General features: G+C 59.6%; 1 protein-coding gene across 3 annotated transcripts; it reads left to right on the forward strand.

Moving 5' to 3' along the window:
- On the forward strand, positions 1–26326 carry ASS1 (argininosuccinate synthase 1). Of its 3 annotated transcripts, none has more exons than XM_083807997.1 (15): positions 1–118; positions 2755–2866; positions 3245–3313; positions 3545–3733; positions 6094–6150; positions 6508–6582; positions 9722–9792; positions 10191–10221; positions 13763–13853; positions 15593–15677; positions 16356–16420; positions 20493–20624; positions 24122–24278; positions 25490–25555; positions 26033–26326. In XM_083807997.1, the coding sequence occupies exons 2-15, from the start codon at positions 2759–2761 to the stop codon at positions 26085–26087; spliced, it is 1251 nt and encodes a 416-aa protein (XP_083664123.1). In that variant the 5' UTR covers positions 1–118; positions 2755–2758; the 3' UTR covers positions 26088–26326. The 3 variants fall into 3 exon arrangements, with proteins under 3 accessions (XP_083664123.1, XP_083664121.1, XP_083664122.1); XM_083807995.1 differs by lacking the exon at positions 1–118 and adding an exon at positions 1677–1834; XM_083807996.1 differs by lacking the exon at positions 1–118 and adding an exon at positions 1935–2081.

Genomic DNA, 26326 nt, shown 5'->3' on the forward strand with positions numbered 1-26326 from the left:
GGGGACAGTCCTGCGGCAGCTCCGCCTGCCCACGCCTGGCTATAAGGGAGGAGGAAGAGGAGGAGGAGGATGGACACGCAGCGAGGGCAGCCAGCCTCCCACGGGTCCTGCGGAGTGGGTGAGTGCAGGCATGGCGTGGGGGGTGGGGTGGAAGGGAAAAGGAACCCTTTACCTGGGGGGACCTGTCACTTGCCCCTCGCTGTCCCCTCTCCATCCAGCTTCAGGTGTCTGCCACCGTGGTGCTGGAGAACAGCTCGCTGGTCCCCAAATTAACCAGGCAGGGGGGTCCCAGCACCTTCCTATCCCTAAAAGGGGTTCAGGCTGCTCCTAAGCCCCTTCTAGCCCAGTTCTGGGGTGATCCCCACCACCCTGACAGCTTCCCCAGCTTGGCCACCCCCAGGGAGAGGAGCTGGGACCTCGGCTGGCACTGCCCCAGTGCCCTCCCCGCTCTGTTTGTGGGTGCTGGGGGCAGGATGGGACCCCTGTGCCTGCAATGCTGAGGCTGATCCCAACGGCAGCAGCGTGTCCCCACAGCCTGCCTGTCCCAGCTGCAGCACCAGGGCTGCTCTGCCCGCCCGCCGGGGGAAAGCAGTTCCTCTCCTTGCCAGAAACTCGAGCTTTTTAGTCCAACCATGCTGCCTTTTATTTTTTCCTGGTCTTAAACAGACCAGCTTGGTATTCCTGTGGGGCAGAGCAAACAGCCGCCCTGGTACAAAGTGTGACCTAACTCACAAGGAAACTGCTGCAGCACAGTAATCAGGGCTGAGAAAGCCCCGAAATGTTCCACTTCCCTGAGCTTTGTTTGCTTTGATTTACTATCCCGTAATGCTGAAATTTTGAGGCTCTCCCTTCCTTGTGGGCATGGAGCCGTGTTTCTGGGGCTGCAGCTGCGGGTGGCCCCGTGGCTGCAGGATGTGTCCCTGGGGAGAGGCGGGGTGCCCGGGCCCCTGGGCAAAGCGATGGGTCTCAGAGCAAAATTTTGAGGTGTTTTGTCCTCCTCCCTGCTTGCTCGTGGACCAAGCGAGCCCCTCAGCAGCGATGCCAAAGGCTGCAGAGGGGATGAGGCTTGGGGGTATAGGATGGAATTTGTCCAGACGCAGCTTCGTGCTTTGGCTGGCCCCTTTCGGGAAGGGCAATTTGCCTTTCCTGTAAATGCCCTGGTGAGGAAGAAAAAGGCTGAGCCGGGGCGTGCTGGGCACGGACCCAGCTCTGCCCACACCCAGCCGCCCGGGGGTTATGGAAACGCCGGTTGCACAAGGCTGGGTGTTGCCTGCACAGGCAGCCTGATGGGCACAGGCAGGCTTAGGGAGCCGAATCAAATGGTTATGGGGTGGTTATGGGCCTGTCAAACCTCCCTGCTCTTCAGCGAGGCCAGATCCTGCACCAGGGTGCTGAGCTGGCTCTGAGCTTTGCTCCGTTGGGTGCTGGCCCTGCACGGCGCTGTTGGGACCCAGGGGAGCACCGCGGGGACGTGCAGCCCGCCGGGAGCGGTGTGCTGGGGGGAGCCGGGCACGGGGCGCTCCCCCCCTTGTAAACGCAGGAGCAGGATTGTGCTGACTTGGCAGGAGCACAAAAGCTGCTGGGGATCGGATCTGGCCGGCTCTGCCGTCTGCCTTCCCGGCCAAGGGTCAGCTGGCATCGCCTCTGCGGGGCCCTGCATTCACAGCCTGCCTCGGGGACTGCCGGGACAGCCCCGGCCCCTTCCCATGGCCAGCAGAGCCACTGGGGCCCCCAAAATCCCCCCCTGCACAACTCCAACCCCCCAAGCTGAGGGTGCTGAATCTTCTCCCATCTCCTGTTGCTGGCTGAAGTCCTCGACGTCCTCAGCCAAAAGGTGAGGGGCACCGAATCCCCATGCAGAGCTTTCACGCTGCCAGCGCAATTAGGACAAACTCCCAATAACTATTAATTAGACTTTGGACCGGGGCTGAGCTGGGCGGCTGGGGGTGCTGCTCACATGCCCGGCAGGGCCGGGATGTGCCGGGTCGTGCCTGAGCCTCCGTCTCCCCCGTGCCTGAGCCGGCCCCCCCAGGTCGCAGGGCTGCGCCGGGTGGCTGCCACCGCAGCTCCTTGGAGCAAAGGTAGGCACGGGGCAGCTCCGGTGGCTGCCTGCCTGCTGCGGGGTGCCCCGGGTGCTCAGCGGGTGCTGTGCCAGCCAGCACAAGGGCAGGGTGCCCACCTTTGCCGGGAGCCACAGCCTGGCCATGGGCAGGGTGCTGCAGCTTCTTTCTTGCCCTCATCCCTTCTCCTTGCAGCCTCGGGGGGGCTCCCGGTACCCCTGTGCCATGGGGAGCCCCATCCTGTGCTGCCTGCAGCTCGCTTTCCCCAGGCTGATATTTAGCTGAACATCACTGGGAGCCCTTGTTTTATTTGGGGAGCTCGTCCCAGCACGGGCAGCACCACGAAGGGCTCCTCCGCTGTCCGAAGCAGCTGCTGGCCCCGTGTTTAACGTGCAGGGAGCTCTTCTCCTCGCCTCCTGGTTATTCATCCCCTGGGTAATGTTTGTGTTGGCCGGAATATCCCATCCCTCTGCTCCTAGCTGGACCCTGATGGCTCCACGGCCAGTTCAGGGGACACTGGGGAGGGTCTCATGGTGGATGGCTGCAGCACCCCTGTGCCAAGCAAGATCAGCCTCACCTTCGGGGCAGGATTTGGGAATATCAACCCTCTGAGGACCTCTGAAGCAAACCAGAGGATGGACGGAGAGCCTCCGCAGGGCAGCACAACACAAACCCCTTTCCCCTTGCTCCACAGCACCATGGCTCAACCCAAGGGCACCGTCGTCCTCGCCTACAGCGGGGGCCTGGACACCTCCTGCATCCTGGTGTGGCTGAAGGAGCAGGGCTACGACGTGGTCGCCTACCTGGTGAGCCCCTGGGTGCTGGCGGGCAGGGGTTGGGGGCAAGGGGTGGGTGACGATGACAGCACCCTGCGGGGTGCACGGCGTGCTGGTGGCCCTGGTGCTGCTCTGCTGAGCTTCCCAGCCCCGTGTGGCACAGCCTGTCCCTGCTGGCAAATGACCCTTTGCTAACGAGGGCAGCACACTGGGGCAGAGCCAAGGGGCTTGGCATGGGGTGGCACGGCCCCAAGTCACTGCCTTGGTTGGAGGGAGGGTTGGGGGCATCCTGGATGGCCCTGAGCCTGGTCAGTGCAGCTGCTGTGGTGCTGCAGGTGATGTTCCACACAGACTGGGCACGGATTAAATTTTTGCAAACTTTCAAACTAATTCTTTTCCCTCTTTCAGGCCAACATTGGGCAGAAGGAAGACTTTGAGGCAGCCCGAAAGAAAGCACTGGCGCTGGGGGCCAAGAAGGTAACGGCATCCATCCCTCCGGGGGCTCTGAGACCCCCCTGCACCCCCTTATCAGTGTGTGCACGGTGCTAACGCCACAGCGAGCAGCCCCTCTCCCAGAGGAAAAGCAAAACCCTTTAGCATCTAGGAGAGGGGAGCAGAAGGGACCCTTCGGGGTGCCACCCTAAATCCCCGGAGGAGCCGGATCCTCCCGGCTCTCCTCCCACGGCGGGGCTCCCTCCGTCCCCGCAGGTTTACATCGAGGACGTGTGCAAGGAGTTCGTGGAGGAGTTCATCTGGCCGGCGGTGCAGGCCAACGCTGTGTACGAGGACCGCTACCTGCTGGGCACCGCGCTGGCCCGGCCCTGCATCGCCCGCGGGCTGGTGGAGGTCGCCCAGAAGGAGGGAGCCCGGCACGTCGCCCACGGGGCCACGGGCAAGGTGAGGGGAGCGGGGGGGCGTGGGGTGCTGGGGGGGGGGGCTGGCTGCTTGTCTGGCCCAGACATGGGTGCTGGGGGGTTCTCCGTGGGTGCTGGGGGTGCTCTGTGGGTGCTCTGTGGGTGCCGGGGGGATTGCAGAGCTCAGCCCCATTGCGACACTTCCTTCTGGGTTTTTCCCTGCTCAATTTCGGTTCCCTCAGCCTGGCGGCGTGCGGGAAGGTTTGTGTTGCAAGCCAGGGTCCCCAGCAGGTCAGAAACCCCCCATTTTCAATAGTGAACCCCCTTTTTCAACAGTGAGGGTGGCAGCTTTTACCAAAAAAAAACTGCCCTGGCCATGGGCTGGGCAGGAGAGGAGGCTGCAGGGGGGGACCCAGCACCGCGCTGGGGGTTTCGGGGTGCCCAGGCGGGTGGGTGGGGGCCACAGGGCACCCCTGTCTCCCGAGGGGCTGGGGCAAACCCCGAGCCCTCCCGGGCTGTCCCCAGCTGTCCCCGTGGCCGTGCCGGCCGGCCGGGCAGCAGGGAGGAGGGTTTGCCGCTAGAGGCAGCCAGAGACCGTGGGAAGGATGCTCGGGGCGCAGCACCTGCTCTGCAGACGGGCAGCTCGCTGCTGGTCCCCTCCTGGTTTAATTCGAGCAAAGGTGCCCCCCACCTTCCCATCCCTTGTCCTGGGGAGGGGGGGACACAACGGGACCGTGTCACACTTCCCCAGGAACAGCCAGAGCAGGGGAACCCCCCTGGCACCTCCATCCCCTGCGGGGACACTCAGGGTGGCACCATCACCAGATGTCACCTGCATGGCTGCTCTGCAGGGCCCTCGGGTGCTGTGCACGCACCCAGGGGTGGCTGGATCCCCCCCCTCCTCCCCATCCTTATGGGCCCTGACACGTACCCATCCCCTCTTGGCCCACCTGTAAGATCTTGGTGTAAAGGGGACTGGGACTGGGGGTCCCCAGCGATGCTGGAGGAGCCCTGCAAGGAGGGGGACATCAGACTGGGGACAGCCAAGGGGCATGATGCCCTGCAGGAAGGGGGACATTAGACTGGGGACAGCCTAGAGGCATGCCCACACTGGGTCTAGAGAGCTCCTTGGCCAAAATAACTCTTGTTCCTGCCACGATGCTTTCCCTGAATCCTTCTCCTCTCATCTTACCCTTGCCCAGCACCCTCCTCATGAAAACTCCCACTCGAGGCTGAACGTACCCTGATGCTGCCGTGTCCCCTGCACCCCTGGGCATCACCAGCACCGGGCTCCCTGGGGGCTGCTGCCCGGGGACCCCTCGGCTGCTCCCCGGGCTCCGCCGCCTCCCCGAGCCATTAGAGCCGCGGGCGCAGGCAGCACCGCGGGTAACTCGACCCGGCCCAGCCCGCAGCGCCTTAAAAGTGGGCCATCTGCGGTGTCCCCGCTGCCGGAGCAGATGGACTTGTTTGGGGCCTGTAAGGGAAATGAGTGCTTCGGTGGCTCTGCTCGCCTCTGTGTAATAGTCCTCGGGGATTCGGCAGCCCGGCCGTAAATGTATCCTTCGGGCCGGGGCCAAGAGGAGGGAGCAGGTCCTTACGCCCCTTGGTGCTGGTGGGAAATAGGCTTTGGTGAGCCCTATTCCCCTGGAAGGACTAATAACCCCCAGGCTCGCCCCTTCCCAACTTCCTGGCCTCATTAGCAGTGCCCCATCAGCGTGGGCCAATTAAGATAACGGGAGGTTCGGAGCTAGTTAATTACGAGCTGCTGCAGCCTCCTGGCCGCTGAGTTCTTCCTCCCTTCCCCATCTCCCCTCTGAGGCGTGCACAGAAATAAATACTCCGCTGTGGGTTTCGTAGGCTCGCTGGAGCATTTGGGTCGGGCCAGACCTTGTGGCTCAGCTCTCAGGGATCAGCCCAGTGGGAGCTCTGCTCCTGCTGGCACCGGTGCCCAGTGCTCGGATCTGTCTGGGGCGGTATCAGCGTGGTTCTGTGCTTGAGGATAAACGCCCTGCTCAGCTCAGGGTGTTTCACGCTGGCAGATGTTTCCCGGAGAGGTTCATGCTGCAGGTTGGATGGAGCCTGCACCCCAAGGCGCGTCTCCATCGCTCTGCTGCAGGCGTTTTGCTCCTGTTCCTGCTGCAGCACAGCCGGGAGCTGCTCTTTTGTCACCTGTATTTTCAGTGCTCCCTTTTATTAACTGCCCTCACCGATCTTGCACTTTCTTTTCCCAAATCCAAACGTGCAGTCTTTCGTTCCACCTCCAACCCCCAGGCCACGACCCTCTCCTGGAGGTGCTGGATGGGCTGGACCAGGATGGGATCCTGTGCCCCACTGGCACGACGCGCTGTGGGACACCCACCTCCCATCCCAGACAACCCCTCAGCATTTCCATTTGCATTTCAGGGCAACGACCAGGTTCGGTTTGAGCTCACCTGCTACGCACTGTGCCCTAGCATCAAGGTAAGGCAGCCCCGGGGGGATTTCCTTTTAACACCGATGCGAGTGGCCATGCCTCTCCTTAACAAGCTGCCAGCTGCACCAAGCAACGTTTTGGCATTTGAGGGGGCTGCAATGATCCTTAATTAACCTATTTTTACCCCAAACACCACCAGGCCACTGAGCAAACAGTGCCATGGCAGCTGCGGGATGATCGATGCTCCCTGTTTCCCCCCTCGCACCCAGCACCTCGTTGGGGTCAGGGTTTGGGTTACGCCACCCTCGTGTGGGGAGGTTGGATTTCAGCTGGGGGGCTGCCCGGGGGGGATGGGGGGGGACACGAGAGGGGGCTGCAAGCCTCATGCTGCTGCCTGCCGCCAGGTCGTCGCGCCGTGGAGGCTGCCCGAGTTCTACCAGCGCTTCCCCGGGCGTCGCGAGCTGATGGACTATGCCCAGGTAGGATGCTCGCCGCGGCCAGCCCCGCCTGGCACCGCTGCAGCACCGCGATGGGCTTTCCTAGGGTGGTTTTCTTTCTTCCCCCTTACATTTCCTTCTTCCTCCCTCCTTTCTAAAAAGCCCGTAATTACCTGCCTGCTAATTGTAACCCCTTTTCCAAGGAAACGGGTCCCAGCTCGGCGACTTGCATAACAGACAAAGCAAATCCGCTCGCCTTTGTTGTCTCTTCCTTTTTGAAGTACAAGTTGCAATAAAACATATTAGAAGTTTTGCATCAGGTTTTTACGTGCCCACCAGGGTACCTTTCTTTTTTAGCGACTTCATGGAAATGCTTGACAACTCGGCTCAATCAATCAAAAGGGAAAAAGGCAGCGCTGTGCATAAACCAGAAAATTGCTTCGGTTTTTAAATAGCTGCCGTCTAGGCTTGCCTGGCGGCGTGGGGAAGGCGAGGTATGGGGCCGCGGCCACGGCACGGGGCGAGGAGCCCTCCGCAGCACATCGGGGCTGCCGGGAGCGGCGTGTTGAGGATTGTGTTTGCCATCTGTTGTTGTATTGCGGAGGGGCGAGTTTACGAGAGCTTTCCATATGTTGCCAAACAAATTGTCAAATAGGGGAGTTATTAAGAGCGCGGCGTTTTTATTATATGGGGAAAATGGAACATGTGTTTTGGGTTTGGGTTTTGTTGTGGGTTTCTTTTTTTTTTTTTTTTTCATTTGAAAAGGGGGGAAAAAAGGAAAGTGAAATAGGTTGGGGCCCTGCTCAAAGAGAAGAGGTTGGGGTTGAGGGTTTGCAGTACCTCGTGGCCTCTGGTGATGCTCAGCATTTGAAAAACTGAAAATAAAATAGGGGGGCAGGGTTTTTTCTGTTTCATGTGCAGGAGGAGGGAGACACAGCCAGATCCTTTCAGTGCCTGGATGTTCTCACCTCGGTGCTTAGGGAGGACACAAGGCAATGACATTTGGGGCTCGGATGCCGCCAGGGGAAGCGGGGATCCGTGCAGCCGCAGCGCAGCTCTTGCCTTGCTTCGGCAAGAAGCTGCTGCAGTGCGGTGCCTGCAGCCCGCGGGGCTGAAAGGTGTTAATGAAGGAGGTGGAGATCTTGGGTGCACCCCGGTGCTTGGCCTTGGGCAGGGCAAGGCTGAACGAGCTGGGCTTGTGGCCTGAAGCCACTTCTCTGCTCGGTGGTGGCATGGTTGGCAGAGGCCACCTGGGTTTGGTGGCCGCTTGTTCATGGGTCCGGATGCTGAGGATCCCACTTGAAGTGCTCACGTGGAAAATCGGGGTGTGAAGGGGACGGCCCCATAAGCACAGGCTTCCAGGCTGCCAGGAGGAGCAGCAGTGGGAGGGAAAGGGACTCTCTCGGGGCTGGTGGCTCGTGGTCCTGCGGGCATTCAGGTCCGACAGAGGAAGCGGTGAGTCTCGGTGAGCTGGATGTGAATATTGGAACGGGGAGAGCCTGTGATTATGCCCCCCCAGGATAAAAGGAGCTCAGCATTAATTAATTAAGGTGAAATGTCCCCTGCCAATACGCGGGAGGCCTCTGGGATGAGGACAAGGGCCAGATCCTGATGGGAGCGTGGCACTGCGCTCGTGCCTGTGCTGTGGACGGTCCCCAGCTGGGGCTGAGGTCTGCGCCCCCAGCCCTTGCTCTCTGCCCTCTGCGTGTGGCCAGGGCGCTGCTGGGGTAGGGCTTTTGGGGGGGGTGAGAGGCATGCGCGGCTCTGTGTGTCCATAGGACAGGACAGAGAAAGGTGTTTTCCTACTCTCACCTGGAGAAACCAGCAGAGCAGCAGCAGTTGCGCCCAGCAAGCTGCTCTTCGCCTTCTCTGCAAGTCAGAGCTTGTGGCGTGGAGGCCATTTGAAGTGCAAATGCACCCTGCCTGCCCTCCCGGGAGGCTCCGTGGGCAGCAGAGCACCCTTCACCTGCAGCCCTGCGGGTGGGACTGGGCTGAGGTGCCGAGGCTGCCCAGCATCCCTGCAGCCTGGGACGGGAGGGTGGAGAACCATGGCCTGTACCCGGGGCAATGTCCCTGCTGCCTCTGGCACTGGGGCTGAGCTGGTCCCTCTGCAGCCTTAGGAGGCATCTCAGCACCTTGCTGTGCTCTTGGGGGGTAGGTTGAGGACCATGATTTAACAAGCAAAAACATTTCCTCCCCCTTTTCCCCACCAACAAAGAACTTCCAACAAACCCCGCTCCTCCGCTCTCGGTGGCGTCCGTGCTGCAGCCGAGCAGCAGAGCCCCAGGGAGATGCGTGGGCTACAGGAACACACCAAGGCACAGCCAGATCCCGGATCCACAGCCTCAAACCCTCAAACCCATCCTCAAACCCTCAATCCCAGCCTCAGAGCTGGGGCGCAGGGAGCCTTGCGTGCAGCAGGAGCGCGATGCTGCCGGCTGGACGACGTCTCCGAGGGCTCAGGCTGCTGCTGCTCGCTGCCATCACCTCTCCCGCTAATTCCCCTGCGTGCTCACCTCGTCTTCACAGGCAATTTCCCCCATTGAAATGTCAGCGGATAATTGAGTGCGCCGGTGACCTTGTTAGGGAGCCGGGCTCGGTGCCGTGCACTGCGCCAGGGAGGCAGCTGGTGCAGGGCCACAGGCACCGCTGTGCCAGGGCGATGTGAGCCTGGGGTGCGTGGATTTGGGGATCTGTGCCAGGCTGTGTGTGCACGTGTTGGCACGAGGCTGTGGGGACACGGGTGTTGTCCCCTCCCAGCAGAGCATCGGTGCTGTTGAAGGCTGGGGAGCATCCTGCGGTGCTGGTGACGTGTCCCCAAGTCACCTCCCATCGCTGAGGAGCCCAGCCGGGGGAACGAGTTGACCTGGACCTGGGGAAAAAAAAGCACAAATTGCTGACATCTCTATCAGTTTGATTAAAGGATTCCTTGGTGTTCCTTCTGCTTGTGGCGGGGCTGGGGCAGCCGTTCCCCTCCCGGCAGCGCAGCGTGGGGCTGGGACACCGTGTCCCCGATGTGCTCATCAGGGGGGAGCTGATGGGGCGCAGGGTCAGAGGCATTGCCACGACCCGTGGGGTTGTGCCTTTGTGCTTTTGGGGCTGAGCCCTCCTGGTCCTGTGCTGGTCTCAGAGGCTGGCTCGCCCCACAGCCTAATTGAGCGTTTCTCCTTTCTCCCTGCAGAAGCACGGGATCCCGGTGCCTGTGACGCCCCAGACACCCTGGAGCATGGACGAGAACCTCATGCACATCAGGTGAGCAGTCGGGCAGCTCCTGTGGGGCAAGGACACAGAGCCTGGGGCCACCACGTCCCCCTCTGCGTGGCCAGTACAGTCCTTCACACCTCCAGAGCGGAGAGCCTGAGTCCTCCTGAGCCACAACAAGCTGGACAAGGCTGGCCCCAAACCCCCCTTTCCTAAACCTACAGAGCCATCCGCATCCCATGTGGCAGCTCCTGGGCTCTCCCAAGCCCAACACTCCTTGCAGGATTGCTGCTAAAAGCTCTGGAGAGCCCTAAAACCTATTTACCCCCATCCTCATGGGGTGGTGGCAGCGGTTTGGGGCGGCCCTGCTGCCGGCAAGGTCTCTGGGCACTGGATGCTGGCGCTGCAGTGACTTTTTTTTCCTCTCTTTCCTTCCCTGCCCGCCGCAGCTACGAAGCCGGGATCCTGGAGAACCCCAAGGTAATCGATCACGGGCGGGTGGCAGCTACAGGGCTGAGGGCGTCTCGTGTATTTGCAGCCTAATTGGCAATTTCACGGCGGGCCTCGTGCGGCAGGGAGACCCCGCCGCCTGCCCGGCCCCGCTGCCTCTCCCGGCACGTTAATTGCCGCTGGCGTCAGTCGGGATGGGATGGTTTCAGGGTGACAGCGGAGGGGAAAATGTCACGGGGAGGCAATAAGGCAGCAATGAGACAGATGAGGCGCTGGTGGAGAGCGGGGCTGCCCCACGCTTTGCACCGGGGTGGATGGAGGGGTCCAGGCTGCTCCCACACCATGCCTGCAGCGTGCACGGCCCCTTCTGCTTCCACTTCACCTGTTTGGGGCGAAGCAATGGATTCAAAGTGGCATCCCTGATGGTGGGACCGCCGGGTCCCCATGGGGGTGGGCGCTGTGCATCACTCCTGGCAGCGCGGCTGCAGCCTCGTGGCCCTGCTGCGTCAGTGCTCCTGTGGCTGTGATGCTCGGTGGCCACTTCAGCTCTCCATCAGCACTAATTAGCTTGGGGAGAGGCCGGCAGAGCTGCAGAGGGACCCCTGGTGTGCAGAGGGACCCCTGGTGCTCAGCAGCCCCCGGACGGGCAGGCATGCACCCAGAGCATGGGGATACGAGGATGAGGAAGGTGAGGACAGCATCCTGCTCCCCCCTCGGTGCTCTCCAGAGGGGCACCTTCCCCCTTGCAGTGCCCCACCGGGGACCCCCATCCCCATGGTCACCCCGTGGGCACCCCGCACCTCTCACCCTGCACCCTGCCTTTCGGTCCCGAGGCAGTGCGGAAAATGGGGTCCCTTTAGGAGAGGACAGACCATTCCCCCACACCCCGAGCAGGGGTCAGGGGCACGTCTCCCCCCGCGGGTGCCGGGACAGGGCTGTGCCGAGCGCGGTGGCACCGCCGGCCCCTTCCCAGCCTGGGACGAGGGTGGCCGGGGTGCCAGGCGCGGCAGGGTCCCCTCCCAAAGCCCGGAGACCTGCCAAAGGGAGGGATTTGAAAGCAGATGGTTGAGCTATTTTCTGCCTCTGTGAGGCCCGATTGAAGGGCAATGAGGCAGCTAATGCGGAGAAAGATAGAAATTTACTTGCTTTAACTTCATATGGCACTCTGAAAGAGTTCATTCAGTCCCGGGCACAACAATATCAGCCGGATGAATAAACCATTTGCGGCATCGATAGCTCTGCATCATGGTTTACTTCATGGACCATTTGCTTCCAATTTCTTCTCTTCTTGCCCCGTTTTTCTTGCTTCTTTCTTCCCCCCCCTCCCTCTCTCCCTTTCCACACACTCTTCCTTTTTTTTCCCCCCTTTTTTTTTTCCTCTCTCCCCTTTAAAGATGACATTGCAGGACTAGCCCCCCTGCGGGGAGCGATAAATAGGAGGCATTGATACACTGCAACAAACTATTTGTCATTTGAACTGTGCTTTTAGGAGAGAGAATAAAAAGAGGACAGACTCGCACCGTAATGATGGAATGCAAGCCAAATGTCACTTTTATTTCTATTTAGTTATTTTATCTAATAGGGGTTTTCATAGTTGGCTTAGAAAATTGGAAACTACCTGACTTTGACTTCCAATGTTTAGTAAACAGTTTTTAATACTTTCCATTTTTCGCCCCCCCCCCCCATCCTTCCTTTTGAACTCCAAGTTTTTCATCATCTCCAGCGGGTTTCTCTAGTTAATAAGTATGATCAGGGCTAGGAGAGGCCAGCTGATGTAAAATTGAAATCCGCAGCCCGTGTAATTTGTGCGTGCGCGCGCTTGGGGGGCACGAGGGAGGCGCGCGCGTGTGCGTTGTGTAAAAAAGAGAGAAAGGGGCACAAACGGGGCACGGCGCGAGGGCAGTGGGATGTGCCCCGGGATGTGCTCCTGGGACAGGAGGACGGGGTGCTGAGAATGGCCGGGCTCGGCGATTTCTTGGAGCCAAAAGTAAAAGGGGGGTTTTCACCCCAAAACTTATTTCCCATGTCTTAAACTTTAGGTGAAAATTCCACAGGGAAATTAATTTTCCCCTCAAAAATTTATTTATTTTTTTTCAAGCAACTCCTTTTGCACTTTATTTGTTGTTGTTTTTTTTAACCTATTTTCTACCTGTTCCATTTTTGCTCGGCGGCGAGGAGCAGGAGGGAGGAGATGTGAGCAGGAGAGGCTGCGCTCAGGGCCGGCTGCAGGCAGGACCCGGCGCCGGGGGGCTCCAGCTCTCACCTGTTGGGGGGAAATGTTGATTTATCCCCACGTAAAACATTCAGGAGAGGCTCCGTTTGGAGAAACTCCACCCTCAGCTGCCTGAACGTGGGGTGTTGTGCATGGCAGGGACTTAGCTGGATGATCCTGGAGTGGGAAGCTGATTGGGGTTTTTGGGATCATTTTCATGCTCCTGCTCACCTGGCGCTGAATGGGGCAGTAGAAAGAGGCCTGGAGCCTCTCACAGCAGTGGGGATGCTCCAATGAGCCACGTGGAGCAAAGCAAAGAGAGGAGGTTGATGTGCAGGTGGACGGGTTTCCTTTGGAAATGTTCCCTCTGATTTTGACCCAATCCTGCGGGTTTTGTGGCTGGGTGAGCATTTTGCGCTCAGCGCGGCTGCCACTGGCTGGCAGAAGCTGGCTTTGGTGCCGCCTTTCTTTTTTTTTTTCCCCTATTGCAGGTGTCTGGGTCGCTCTGTGCCTCAGTTTCCCTCTCTTCCCCTTCCCAGCACGGAGGCTGTTTGTGGGCACTGCTGGGGTCCCCTCCCTGGTGGCACAGGGGACGAGAGGCGGTGTCACCAACACGAGTGACCGTGACAGCGTGGTCCCCACCCGCATGGGGCAGCGGCCACGAGGGATGCTTTAGCTTTGCTAAATTGCAAAGCATTTGCTTTCCGGGACAGAAAGCTTTTTATTATTATTATTATTACTTTTTCCTCCTTCATCTGGTACGTGCTTCAATTCCCCGCCGTCACCCCAGCGGCCCAGCCCTGGCGGAGATAAGATGCTTCTTTTGCGACAAATCTTGGGGGAAAATATACGTAAAGGTTGATGCGCTCTGAAATGGGTTTTTGCTTTGTTCCTCCGTTTTCCCCCCTGTGTGTATTAACCTCGAGGACACCGTGAAAGAGCCTATGCGACTAGAGCACCTGCTGGGGTCAGGCCTCCTCATTCGTTTTTTTCGGTCAGTGCAGAATAAGCCGGGCTGCGGCCCCGCCGCAGCCCGGCTTATTCTGCACTGACCGAAAAAAAGTCGCACTTTTCCCTGCCTGACTTGCTTCTCCGCAGCTATTCCACCTCCAGCTGTGGGGGCGTCGAAGAAAAAGATGAGATCAAGTTGAGGGGAAAAATTGTCTGATTTCTCCGGCCCCTTTGTTCCCGGGGCCCCCGCCGGCTCCGGCGCTGCTTTGTGCCGGCGCTCGCCGCGTCCCCCTCGCTTTGGGATGGGGACGGGGGGCGGTGGGTGAAGCGTGCCGAGGTCTGGGGACGCTGGCGATGTTGGCTGTGCCAACGGCGTTGACTTTCCCTTGTCTTCCCCCACCCTTGCAGAATCAGGCTCCCCCCGGCCTCTACACGAAGACCTGCGACCCGGCCACCTCTCCTGACACCCCGGATGTCCTGGAGATCGAGTTTGAGAAGGGTAAGAGCTTCCCCCGAGCCTGCCCTTGGTGATTTTTCCTCTTTTAGGGCCAGATCCTGCTCCCTGGTGAGCCTGGAGCATCCCTTGGGTGGAGGTGGGATGAACCCCAACTTAGGGCACCACTTGGAGCACGTTGGGGCTCTGCACAGGGGGGCCTGGGCACGTCCCTCGTGTCTCCTTGTCCCATGGGACTCCGGCTGGTGGCACTGGGACCCCCCTGTGGGCAGAGAGGTGCCTCCCCGAGCATCCTGGTGCAGCGGGTGCCGGTGGCCCTGGGGAGACACGCAGGTGGCCCTGGGGACATGCAGGTGGCCCTGGCCAGCATCGCAGCTGGGGAGGAGATGCTGGTGCTCCAGCAGGACTTGGGCCAACCATGGGATCACTGTCATTTGGGGGGGGGAGAGGCAGGGTCACCCCTTCCCATACCCGAAGCCTGGCAAGGGGACAGGGGACTCCCACCCCCGCCACCCCTGGGTGTCCCCGTGCCACCCCTTTGCTCCGAGGTGCCACCTCCTCCCCGCAGCCCCCGGGGCTGGGAGCCCGGCTTCGGCTTCCCGATCCTCCTCCCCGCCAGGCGGAGCCCCCCCCCCCCCCCCCCCAGCTCCCCGTTCAGCCCCTAGTTAATTTATTTGAAGTTTTAATCTAATTATTAACTATTTTAAAGGCTAAGCAGCTTTCGCCAACACCAGCCCCGACAATGTCGGCTCTCCGCCGCGCGGACCCTGGCCAATGCCCCGGTGAAAGGACGAGAATAGAAAGAGCCGGGGCGAGGGGAGGGCGCCGAGGGGGGGCCCGGGCGAGAAGCGGCTTAAGGTTCATTATTGCCGCAACTTACATTTAATAGCAATTTACAACCGAGTTTATAAACCCCTGGCGAAGAGAGGGGGGTTTAGGCCGGGGGAAGCTGACAGGGCCCGTCAGCAGACACGGCTCTCGCGGGCGCCCCGTGATAAAGGCTAGAAAGGGAGGCATTGAGCGCTGATTGGCAACCGAGAGCGCGCCCGATGGTAATGAGGAGGGCAGATGGAGGGGAGATTAGCCTCCAACTCCGCGCCGCTTTTCTTTGTGGGCCCCGCAGCCCCCTTGTCAGCTTCCTAATACATTTATTGCTCATTTCACACTGCTCGAGAAAATGCCTCTTTTTTTTTTTTTTTTTTTTTCTATTCAGCCTCCCCCCACCCTCTCCCCGGCTTTCCTCCCTCCCGCCCGGGCCCTTTAAAAATTTAAAAAAAAAAAAAAAAAAAAGAGGGGAAAAAAAAAAAAAGGTGCAATAATGAATTCCCAGGGAGCGTCCCGCCACGGGGTGCGTGTGCGTGCGTGTGCGTGCGTGTGCCCCCCCCCGGCGGCGGGTGGCTCGTTTGTCAGCCCCCCGCCAGGGGCTGGTGGGACAGAAGGTGCTGCGCCCTAAGACAATTGCCGAGCGTGAAATTCAATTAGTTAAGGGCCTGGTTGCAATTTCACAGGCCCTAAAAAAGAAGAGAAGGGAAAGAGAGGGGTGGAGGGGGGGGGGGGGGGGGGGGGGACATTTTTATGGCCTTTTTTATTTATTTATTTCGCCTTTCTCCCGAGGTGGGTCCCCCTCCCCTCGCTCCCCCGCGGGCAGCAGCTTGGATATGCCTTTTTAAGAAGTTATTTAGAGTTCATATCTGTCACGTCTACTTAGCGCGCGCGGGGTGATGCCGGGAGGGGATCCTGCCACCGCCGGCCTCATCCTGCCCACCTCCCTCCCGCCTCCGCAGGTGTCCCCGTGAAGGTCACCAACGCCGGGGACGGGGCCGTTCGCCGCTCGGCCCTGGAGCTGTTCGTGTACCTGAACGACATCGCGTGAGTGCCCCGCGGCCGCCTCCCCCGGGGTCCCCAGTTTGGGGTGGAAGCGGGCGGGCACGTCCCTGGTGGTGACGGGGCTGTCCCCGCTGTGCCACGCTGGTGCCAAGGCTGGGAGCATGGGAGGATTTAGGATTTTGTTCCCCATGCGTTCATTGTGTGCCCTGAGGGGTCGAGGACCACCCTGCCCCGTGTCTGGAGCCAGGGTGGCGCTCCTGGAATACCCAGTGCCACCCAGTGGCACCCAGTGCCTGGTGCCCTCCCCTGTGCCTCCACCTTTACACCCCCCGGAGCTGAATGGGACTGAGCTTTGCCATGTAGTTCTCCTTTTAAATGTTAATTAAGTGGGTTTTAAATGATTTTGGCCATCACGAGCGCAGCTGCAGCATCGCCAGTCCCCAGTGCCCGTCCCCTTGCCCAGTTTATTTTCCGCTGGCCCCAGTGCCGTGGGGCTCTGCCCATGGCAGACGAGGATGGGAGAGGATGGCAGAGCTAAGAGGAGGTAAAAAAGGAAAAAAACACGTCTGCCTTTCACCCCTCCAACCTGGGGGATCCCTACCATGCCACCAGGCACTGCCAGCCCTGCTCAGGGGTACCTATGCTGTTATTTGGGGTTTCTCCCCGCTGTCCCCCTGGCACCTCCCCGCCGGGGGCTGCAGCCGCCCTTCTCCTCCGCAGGGGCAAGCACGGCGTGGGGCGCATCGACATCGTGGAGAACCGCTTCGTCGGGATGAAGTCCAGAGGTGAGTGGCCACCGGCCCGCGGTGCTGTCCCAGCCATAAAAACAGCCAAAAAAGGGGAAAACGCTGGTGGGACTTTGCTGATGCTCAGCATCGTTGTGGTGCTCGGGTCCTGGCCATGCTGGCAGCCCTTACCTGCTCCATTTCCTTCAGCTTTATGCAGGATTTGGATGTTATGAGGATTTCTTACTGGTTTTTAACGAAGGCAGCTGTCCCCTCGCTGCCAGTGCCGTGGTTGGGACCCCCGGGGCTGGTGCAAGTGCCACCAGGGACCCCAGGGCTGGGGGTGGCACCTGGCCCGGGGGGAGAACTGCCACGCTTTGGGCTTGGTGGGGGAGCCTCAGCTCCCCTGGGAGGGTGCCGGTACAGGGCTGTGCGACACAGGGACAAAGCATGGGAGGCAAACACAAGTCACCAAGTTTTTTGGAAGCCAGTCCCTTGATTTATTTATGCCTTCTCAGGGCTGCGGCTGAGTATCGATCACCCATGGGGATCGGCTCCATCGGAAACCTCCGGAGGCAGCGAGCTGCCCCTGGTAGAACAGAGTAACGACACGGCTCATCATCATTTCCCCTTCCTTGTCCCTGCTCTTTTGTTTTAAATCTCATTAATACCTAATTAGAGGCTCCCTTTCTTTAAACTTGCCCTCTGTGGCAGGGCACGAGCAAATATTTTGATAAGGCTCGGCGGCGGCGCTCAGCCCCTGCTGCGGGGCACCGGGTGCCTTGCCAGAGCATCAGCCATGGAAGGTGAGAAACAAAACCCCAAATCATTCGGTGTGAATTTGGAGAATCAAATTAAAACCGAAAGAAGGGAGAGAAAAAAAAGAAAAAAAAAAAAAACCACCACCCAAACCACACGCACCACCTTGCACATTTGCATGCAGGATGCTGAGTAATTTGTCAAAATCTCCTTTATTTTCTTTTTTTTTCAAAGAGCCGCTGACATGCTCTAGTGACCCTTGCAGCATTTAATAATTTCTCTAAACCCCATTTAACTGTCATGTTTGTCTCCTGCGTGACATTGTCGAGCGATCATTGCCGTGTTGGTGTGCTGGCAGAGGAGGGCTCTGCGGCAGCGCTGCCTGGTGGGCGAGGACCGGGTTTCTGGGGACAACGGGGGGGGGACGAGCCTTTGCCTTGGGCTCTCCCCCCTCGCTTTGAGCAGGATCCTGCCCCCAGTTTGCTCCTCTTGTGCCCCGCGATTGCCAGGATGCTCTGCGAGAGGGAGAGGGGAGCAGAAGGCGTTGGGAAGAGTGGAGCCCCTGCGGGGATGGGGCTGGAGCAGAGGGGTGCTGCTGGCACCTGCCTCTCCCGGGGGGTTTGGGGTGCAGGGGGTGACCCTAATACTGCATGGCCAGGAGCCACTTTTGGTAGCATTTTGGACCCCAGATGGGGTTAGCGCCAAGAGGGCTAACGGGTGACAATCCCATAACATCCCATGGGACGTGGTGACCCTGCTGGTGGCACCAGCTCGGGGCTCTGCGGGGTCCTGGGGCAGCACCAGGACCCCTTTAGCCCAAGGATCCCCCCTCACCAGGGGAAACTGAGGCACGGGCACGGCGCTGGGGCTGCCCGTGGCCATGGGGGCAGCTGAGGTCCCCACGAGCCCTGCCGGGGCCACCTTCCCTCCTCGCCACCACCTCCTGAACCCACACGGTTTGGGAAGGGGAAATTCATTTGCATTGATTTTTACTAAACTCCTAATTGAAATTCGTTAAGGACTAATGGGCGAGGGGCTCTCCGAGCTTGCCGGCGCCAGCCCTTTAAGCCCTGTTAACTGGATTTCGAGGTGTTTGTTTTAGCGGGAGGACGGGGGCTGATGGGGCAGGGCGGTGAGTGCCAGCCTTCCCTGCCCCTTGCGCCTGTTCCCGTCCTCGTCACCAAATTATCTTTTTAACTCTGGAGGGGGGCTAATTAAGTGGAGTAAATGAAATCAGTGGGGAGGAAGCAGGAAGGAGGGGACGGCCGCTGCCAAAGGAGCCGAGCTCTGTTCAGCTGGGGCTTCTCCTCTCTTTTCTTATTCTTTTTTTTTTTTTTTTTCCTCTCTCCCTCCCCATCAATGCGTCCAGCGAGGCCACGAGGCACCGCGCCGACGCAGGAGGCAAGCAGCAAGCCCTGCTTGAACCCGCACCCTGCTCTCATAATCCTGCACCCACTTTGCAAAAATTTGCCCCGGGGGGGGGAGAGATTTGGGTGGCATCACCCTCCCCTACACCAGGTCCCGTCCCACGAGCATCGGTACCGGGCTGCCACCCGCACTTGGTGCAGCGAAGGCTCCGGGCTGGAGGTGGGCCGAGAGCCGAGCTTACAAATTAGAAAATTTTAAGCAGCAGCAGCTGTCTGCGGGGCTGCCCCCCCCTCCTGGCCCCCCTTCCCCAGCAGTAATTGCGGGGTGATTGCAGCTCCGGCAGCCTGCGTCGCTGACACCTCTGTCTTTTTCCTGTAAACACGGGGAGATGAAAATAGACACTTGGAGACGCTGCGAGTGTCACTCCGGAGGTGTCTCCGGGAGCTCGGCTGTCACCTCCCCTCCCGGCACAGCGGTCCCCGCGCCGCTGTCACCGCTCGGATGGGGCGAGCTGGGGGGTGGAGAGGGGCAGGAGGCAAAACTGAACCTGTGGTCAGCCCAAATTAGCGTTAAGGGGAAGGAGAGGGGATGTTAATTGTGTCCTCAGGGGGCTCGCCCATGCAGCTGGGGTTTGGAGCCCCCGTGTTAGTGTGGTGCCCCGTGCGGGGCTGTGCGCGTGGGGATGAGTCCTCGGGGAGCCCCCGGGGATGGGGCTGTGGAAACTGCTGTGTGGTCCAACAGGAGGGAATCGGCCCCCGTGGGGCTGGTCAGGTCCTGTCCCATGCCTGGAGGATGCTGAGTTCATAGGAGCCTGTCGGGGATGAGGTTTGGTGAACGCAGTTTGGGGGTTTGAGCCCCCAGAACAAGAGCTGTGCGGTGTGAGCACGGGCGCTGTCCTGCCTGGGGGGTCCTGGGGCTGCTGGCTGTGCCGAGGAAGGCCAGGGGGCTCTTCTCCCCCAGCCCTTTAGTTGAAGGGCCTGGGGAATTTGGTGCCTGAGCTGTGCGCCCCGCGGCAGGGACGAGGGCAGGGCAGGGAGCGGGTCCCAGCACCACAAAGCTCCCTGAAGCTGCCCAACGGCAGCTCCTGGCAACGTGGCGATTTGGAGGCAGCGTTCCTCTAACTTCCATCATTGCTGAGCTCAGATTTTTATTTTTCAGGGACACAGGCTTGCCTCTCCGCATGCCAGCAAAGCGTGCGGGTGCCCTTTGCCATTCCCAGGGCCGTGCCGTAGTGCGGGTGCCCCCTTGGAGAGGGGACCGTCCCCACATGCAGGGGACAGGGACGTGACCCTGCAACCACCCTGGGCAGGGGCAGGCGGTGTCTGCAAAAGCCCCGTGTGGCCACCGTCGTATTTAAACAAGATTTAAACCCCTTCCGTGGCACGCAAACCCCGAGTGGCCGGAACAAAGGCAGCAGCTCTCCCTCCATGGCTTACCCATGGCTTTTGCCCCCCGACCCCGCAATAATTCCCCCGCCCTCCATCCCACCACCATCCCCGCTCCTCCTGCACCCGCAGGCAGGTGGGAAGGAGCCGGGGGGGGGTCTCGCCAGCCCCGAACGAGGTGCTGCTCTCTTGGCCCTCATTTTTTTGCGGTGGCAGCACGGGGCTGGCTTGGCAGCCGAGGGGAGAGGAGGGTATTTCAGGCCCTCCGCTCCCCGCGCCTGTGCCCCGCGTCGTTCGCTTAATTACAGGTTTTCAGCGGCAGACCGTTGGGCACGGATCGGTGGGGGGATCGGTTCCCAAACCCTGTCATTTAGCCTCGTCAGAGTGCCTCTTCAAAGAGGGGAATCTAGAAATTTTCTCCGCAAGGTGCGGAGTGGACTGTCTCGGCCCCAGCATGAATATAATGACAGATGCATTTTACAGCAAGCTGGGACTGAATGCGCTCGACCACAGCTCCTTCTGTCAGCCAAGTCATTATTTTTTGTCATTTGCTGACAGTTTTGGTCTCATTCGTTTCTCTCTCTTTTTCTGCTTTTCCCCCTGCCTGGAAAAATGGCTAGGTATCTATGAGACCCCAGCGGGGACGATCCTATACCACGCGCATTTAGATATCGAGGCCTTCACCATGGACCGGGAAGTGAGGAAAATCAAACAGGGGCTCTCCTTGAAATTCTCCGAGCTGGTGTACAACGGTACGTAAAGGCCCTGCAGCGTGCCCCACTGCCACCGTGTCCCCCGACATCCCCTGCTGCCACCCACAGGGTGACAAAATCCAGATGTGGCTATCAAGGATAGTCATGAGGAAAAAAGAGGGGTTTGCTCATGTCCAGGGAAGTTGTGGGTGCCCCATCCCTGGAAGGGTTCAGGGCCAGTCTGGATGGGGCTTTGGGCACTTGGTCCAGTGGGAGGTGTCCCTGCCCATGGCAGGGGGATTCGTCCTGGTGGTCTTTAAGGTCCCTTCTAATCCAAATGGGTCTGGGGTTCTGTGATTCCGTGATCTGGAGACCATCCCATCCCCGCACCCTGCTTGATGTTGGGGTAAAAGGGCTCCACGTCTGCTGGCGGGAGGCGATGCCACCTTCCACAAGGGATTGCTGGTGGGGGATGCTCCTGGCATCCCCCCCGAGCCTGGTGCCATCACCTTGTCCCAGGCAGCACGCCCAGCTGCAGCACCCACCCTCATCCCCACACTGCTCGCTCGTGGCTGAACCTTCCCCCCTCCTTTTCCCCGAGCACCCTCGCACCAGGGCAGTGGGCTCAGGGCAGTGGCAGCCCCCTCCCAACCTCCCGCAGCCCCCTCAGCCCCCTGCCCCAGGCCGTGCTGTGCTGCGCACACCCACACAGTGGCACTGCTCGGTGCGGCAGGGCCAGGGGGTTGGGGACACTAAGGGACAAGGGGACGCTGGCTCGGACCCACAGACAGGGACAGACACCACGCACTTCTCCCTCCTCCTGGGATGCACGCGGAGGCTTTGGTGTGGGGCTGCCCAGCCACGTGCGTGGTCTGAGTTTCGGCTGCTGTTTAGTATCAGTGCCTGTTAAATGCTGATCCCGTTTGATTTTGGGGCCGCAGCAGCACCTGGCTTTGTGCAGCCGGTGCCTTCCCACCGCCGCCTTCCCCTCGAATCGCAGCCCCTGCTTCCCTGTGCTCCCTGGTGCTGCACCAGCCCGTGGCTGGTTTTATTAGACTTTGCGCCTCGTCACCTTTATTTATTTATTTTTTAAGTTTAAGCATAGAACTATTTGTTCCCAAACACTCGCTGTTGTGAAAGCACGAGATGAAAGAGCCATGCGGGTGCTGGGGGATTTGTTTCTCCATCCCCACCACTCGCAGGGTCTGCTCCTGCCGCCGGGCGAGGGGCTCCGGGATGTCCTGCAGCTCCTGCCCCACCTGAGCAAGGGGCAGACCCAGCCTGGGGGCACCTCGTGGCTCCTTTGGGAGTCCTCTGAGCACACCAGGAATTATCCTGGAGTGGTTTAGTGCTGGCAAAGCAGCCGAGGGCACATCTGCAGGGGAGCTGAGGGCAGGGAAGGATGGGGCAGGCTGGAGGCGTGCGGGTTGGCTTCCAGCAGAGCTGGCGCGTGCAGAGCTGGTTTCAGAGCTAGCAGAGTCTGGCAGAGCTCTTTTGTGTCCTGTGTTTGGGTTTTAACGCAGAGCTGCAGCCACGTGGGCTGGCTGGCAGTGCCACCTGCTTGTGCTACGCTGAGCACATGAGGTTTAGCTGCCAGGCTCTGGTCCTTCGGTCCACACCCAGACTTAAGCGACACCTGAGCATCGTCCTCGAGGTCCCATTTTCTCTCCTCCCATCCCTCGGCTCACCTGCGTGAGCCCCAATGCACTGTAAGGTCCCTCCTGGCCCCAGGTGGCCACTGGCAGCCAGGCTCTCAAGCTGGCCATCCTGCGAGACCTCGTTATCGAAACCATTCCCTGATTTCGGGAGGATTAGCCTTTACCTACCCCCGTCCCCACTGATCCCATTGCGGAGGGCTGGCTTTGAAGCCGGTCGGTCCCGCAGGTACCGAAATGTCACTGTGTGCCTGCACGCCGTGGTTTTGGGATGGTCGGGGCAGGACGGGGCTGACAAAGCAAGGAGGGCGTTAGGACGGATCGCTGCACGGGGGGAATTCGTGGGCGGTGAGGGGCGAGGAGGGAGGGGGCTTCCTCGCACCTGGAGCTGCCAGAGCCAGCATTTAAGTAGCTGGTTATTATTTTAACGTGTCTCTGTTTTTTTTTTTTCCTGTCGTGGGGATGCAACAGCCCTACGTCAGCCCCGGCATTTGAAGAGTTTTATTTGCAGTGTGTTTACCTAGAAGAGGGGTTTATTTGCTCGGCTGGTGGAGCTGCTTGTGTGCAAGGAAGGGGGCCCTGCACCCTTTGGTGGTGCTGAAGGGATTCAGGGCACCGGGGATGGTTTTGCTGGTGAGAAGCAGGATGCTCACCCAAGTGCCCAGCACGTTCAGGCCCACGTGGCACCAGTTATATCCCCAAACCTGAGCTGTGTACCCACCTCCCGCCACCTTATCCCAGCAGAGGCAGGGAAAAGGATGGAAAACACTGCGAAACCTCCTTGCACGGAGGCCGGCACAGGGAGCCAACAAAAGCCCAGGTTTGTTTCTTTAATGGCCTCAGCCCGAATCCCAGCTGGGAAAGGAAAGGTGAGAGGGCACCGGTGTGCAGGCAGGGAGATGGGAGAGATAAAACCCGGGGATGGCCGGAGGGCGGTGAATAGGCTCTTTCTCTCTCCCCCTCTATCTCCCTCTCTATCTCCCAGGCTTTATTCCAGGTCCGGAGGGCTCCCTGGCTAATTACCCCTCTTAGTGACAGGAGGGTGCACAGGAGGAGCAGCAGGGCCACGGCCCCTCTGTGTGCTCCTGGTGGCCTCGGCTCGTGGCCGTGCCACCGCCTGCCCTGCTGGCTGCTCCCCGGGGCTGGTTTCGGGGGGACACCGTGTGTGTGTCACCCCAGCACCCAGATTGGGATGCTGGGGGGGCAGGAAGGGGGCCAGTTGCTATGGTTGGGGTTAGGTGGAGAACAGGACGGTGGCTAGCCCTGTATGGGCACTGACGTCCCCCAAACCCCACGCTCCAAGGAGGGTTCAGCGATAGGAGGAGAAAACCAAACTGCCCTGAAAGCGGTGGTGGGGGAAGCACCCCACAGGGGCTGGGGTGGCCCCTTGGGATGCTGCATCCCACTGGGGCTTTCCCATCCCTGCCCGTCCCAGGGGCCAGCAGCTCGTCCCCATCCTGAGGGCTGAGACGTGGCGACAACCCCACCCCCCCCAGCCCACGCTGCTCCTGCAGGCCAAAATCTGCATCCACCCCTCTGTCTCCACCTGACCTTCCAAGGTGCCGGGTTTTGGGAGGCGTTTTTGTCATAACTTGATGAAGCTTTGAAATCCTGTGAGCGCTCCCCACCTGGAGGAGCCGGAAGGAAAATGCCCACGGTGCCTTGTATCGAGCAGGTGACTTCCATCTCCTCGCACCCGCGGGGAGGCTGAGGCCTCTGAGGGGATGGCACTCACACGAGGGGATGCACGAGGCCCCCATCGCTCAGAGCTGAACCTGCCCGTCCCAGGACCTCATCCCTTCCCTTAAAAAGACCCAGCCCGGTGGGGGGGGGGGAGCACATCCCCCGGGGACCCCCCCCCAACCTCCCCATCCCACCCCTGACGCTGCCTCGTGCCCGCAGGCTTCTGGCACAGCCCCGAGTGCGAGTTCCTGCGGCACTGCATCGCGCGCTCGCAGCAGGCGGTGGCGGGCACCGTGCGCCTCTCCGTCTTCAAGGGCCACGTCTCCGTCCTGGGCAGGGCGTCCCCGCGGTCCCTGTACAACGAGGAGCTGGTGAGGTGAGTGGGGACGGGGTCTCCGAGGGTCCCGTCCCATCCCGTCCCGTCCCTCACCTCTCCACCAGGCCGCCCGTGACAGCCCCGTGGTTTCCTCCCAGCCAAGCACGAGCCGTGTTTTGGAGTCAATATTATTTATTTTTTCCCCTCCGGCTTTTCCCTTTTCTTCGCGTTGTTTTCTCTCTCGCTTGCTCGCTACTCCCCCCCTCCCCGGCCCTCCCTCAGCCCCTTTCAATCTCTCTAAACACTTTATAAGCCATAAATACACCCGAATGAGTTTAGATCAGTCGGAGTAAATGTCAAATTATCTTCTCTCTTTCTCTTCTCTGGCTTTTTTTCCCCCTTTCCCTCCCCCTCAAAATCAACAGCTCCTAATAATCCATCCCAACCCTTCATTATGCTTCGCACTCTCACTTGGAGAGATTAAATGAATAAAGTAAAAAAAAAAAAAAAAGAGAAAAAAAAAAGAGGGAAGAAAAAAAAAGGAGGATGGAGGGGGGTGGGACTGAGGGAAAAGAGAGGAGAGAAAAGCAGGGGCACTTATTCTCCCTGCGTCTCCAACCATTTTCCTTTTCTTTTTGATTTCTACATCGCTGGTTTGAAAGCCTTTGAGTGACGGCGTCACAGGAACCCGAGAGAAAGCTGTGAGAGGCAGAGCAGTGTGGAAATGCCTCTGCACAGTAGGTAGAAAGTAACGTAATTATAGAGCAGGTCAGAACCACTCGAATGAGCAAAAATAAAAGCACAGAGGTTTTTCTGTAGCCCGTCAGGGGAGGTAAAATCATTGTAAACTCTTTTTTTTTTTTTTTCCTCCCCCCCCCTCCTTTAAGGTTTGCAGTTTCTGGGAAACGAGACGTGGTTTGGGGGCAGTAGGAAACCGTCGGGGCTGGGATTGTGGGGAAGGAAGGGGATGTGCCGGGGCTGCGGTGCCCTGCCCGGAGCGGGACGGCCACGGGGATGTCCCTGGGGCTGGCAGCACCCAGGGGACACCGCGTGGCTGCTCGATGCAGGAGGTGCAAAGGGTGGCACGTGGCAGGTGTCACCCCGGAGGGACATTTGGGGCTGCAGTGGGGCACCTGGAGAGGGCGACCATGGTGCAACAATGGGCCATGCCCCGGCTGCTCGTGCCTGAGCATCCCTGGCATCCCCTGCGGTCCCCGGGCACAGCCCAAATCCCCGTCCCCACACGGGTGACGCCGCTTTTCTCTCCGCAGCATGAACGTGCAAGGGGACTACGAGCCCGCCGACGCCACCGGCTTCATCAACATCAACGCGCTGAGGTCGGTGGGGGGGTCCTCCCCGTGTCCCCCCCCTCCACCCCCCCCAGGATTCAGGCCTGCCCCGAGCCCCCACCGACCGCCGGGACGCTGACAGCCTCCCCGAGCCCCAGCCCTGCCTAATTACAGCCTTCCTGAGCATCCGTCCTCGTTATTTTACTTACTTCTCAGACCCCGCGGTACCTCCCCCCCCCCAGCTAAATGCTGTAAAACATGCTGCATTTACATAATGGGCTCTTAATTTTTCCATTGCCTGTTAACTGCTTTGTTCTCCCCGATACGTGATGTCCCCCCACCCCTCTAAGATAAATTAATTACATTATCTCATGGAGGAAAAAAAAAAAAATAATTAAACTGTACAGGCCTTAACAAACGCCTGCTCTTCACGCCCCCCTCATTCTGCTTAAATTAATTGAAAGGAAATGTGTGTTATTACTGTTAATTTACAATTAATTTTTTTTTTTTTAATCTGGTTTCCAGGCTAAAGGAATATCATCGTCTTCAGAGCAAGGTCACCACGAAGCAGGATGAATAGCAATCAATCGCATGTGGGCCTCCCGCTCCCCTTTCTAATTTCTCTAAGAACCACCGCTAATTGTGGTGGTAATTTGTAATTGTAACTCGTCTCCCGGAGTCAGCGCGGAGGTGATGGCTTTGTTACGGGGCCCCGACGAGTGAAATGCAATCATTAAAAAGGTGGTCGGCCGGAGGAGAAGTGGGGAAGGAAATAAAACCAGCCACGCGCTGGGGCTGCTCCTTGAGCGCCGGGCTTTA

Source organism: Anser anser (genome assembly GCF_964211835.1).
Source record: "Anser anser genome assembly, chromosome: 21".
Taxonomy (NCBI): Eukaryota; Metazoa; Chordata; class Aves; order Anseriformes; family Anatidae; genus Anser; species Anser anser.

Bases quoted from the DNA above. Each gene is read 5' to 3' on its own strand.
- ASS1 (XM_083807995.1), top strand. From the start codon at position 1,707: ATGGCCAGCAGAGCCACTGGGGCCCCCAAAATCCCCCCCTGCACAACT. The intron at 3,734-6,093 runs GTGAGGGGAGCG...TTTGCATTTCAG, and splicing joins CCCACGGGGCCACGGGCAAG to GGCAACGACCAGGTTCGGTT. The intron at 24,279-25,489 runs GTGAGTGGGGAC...TTCTCTCCGCAG, and splicing joins TACAACGAGGAGCTGGTGAG to CATGAACGTGCAAGGGGACT.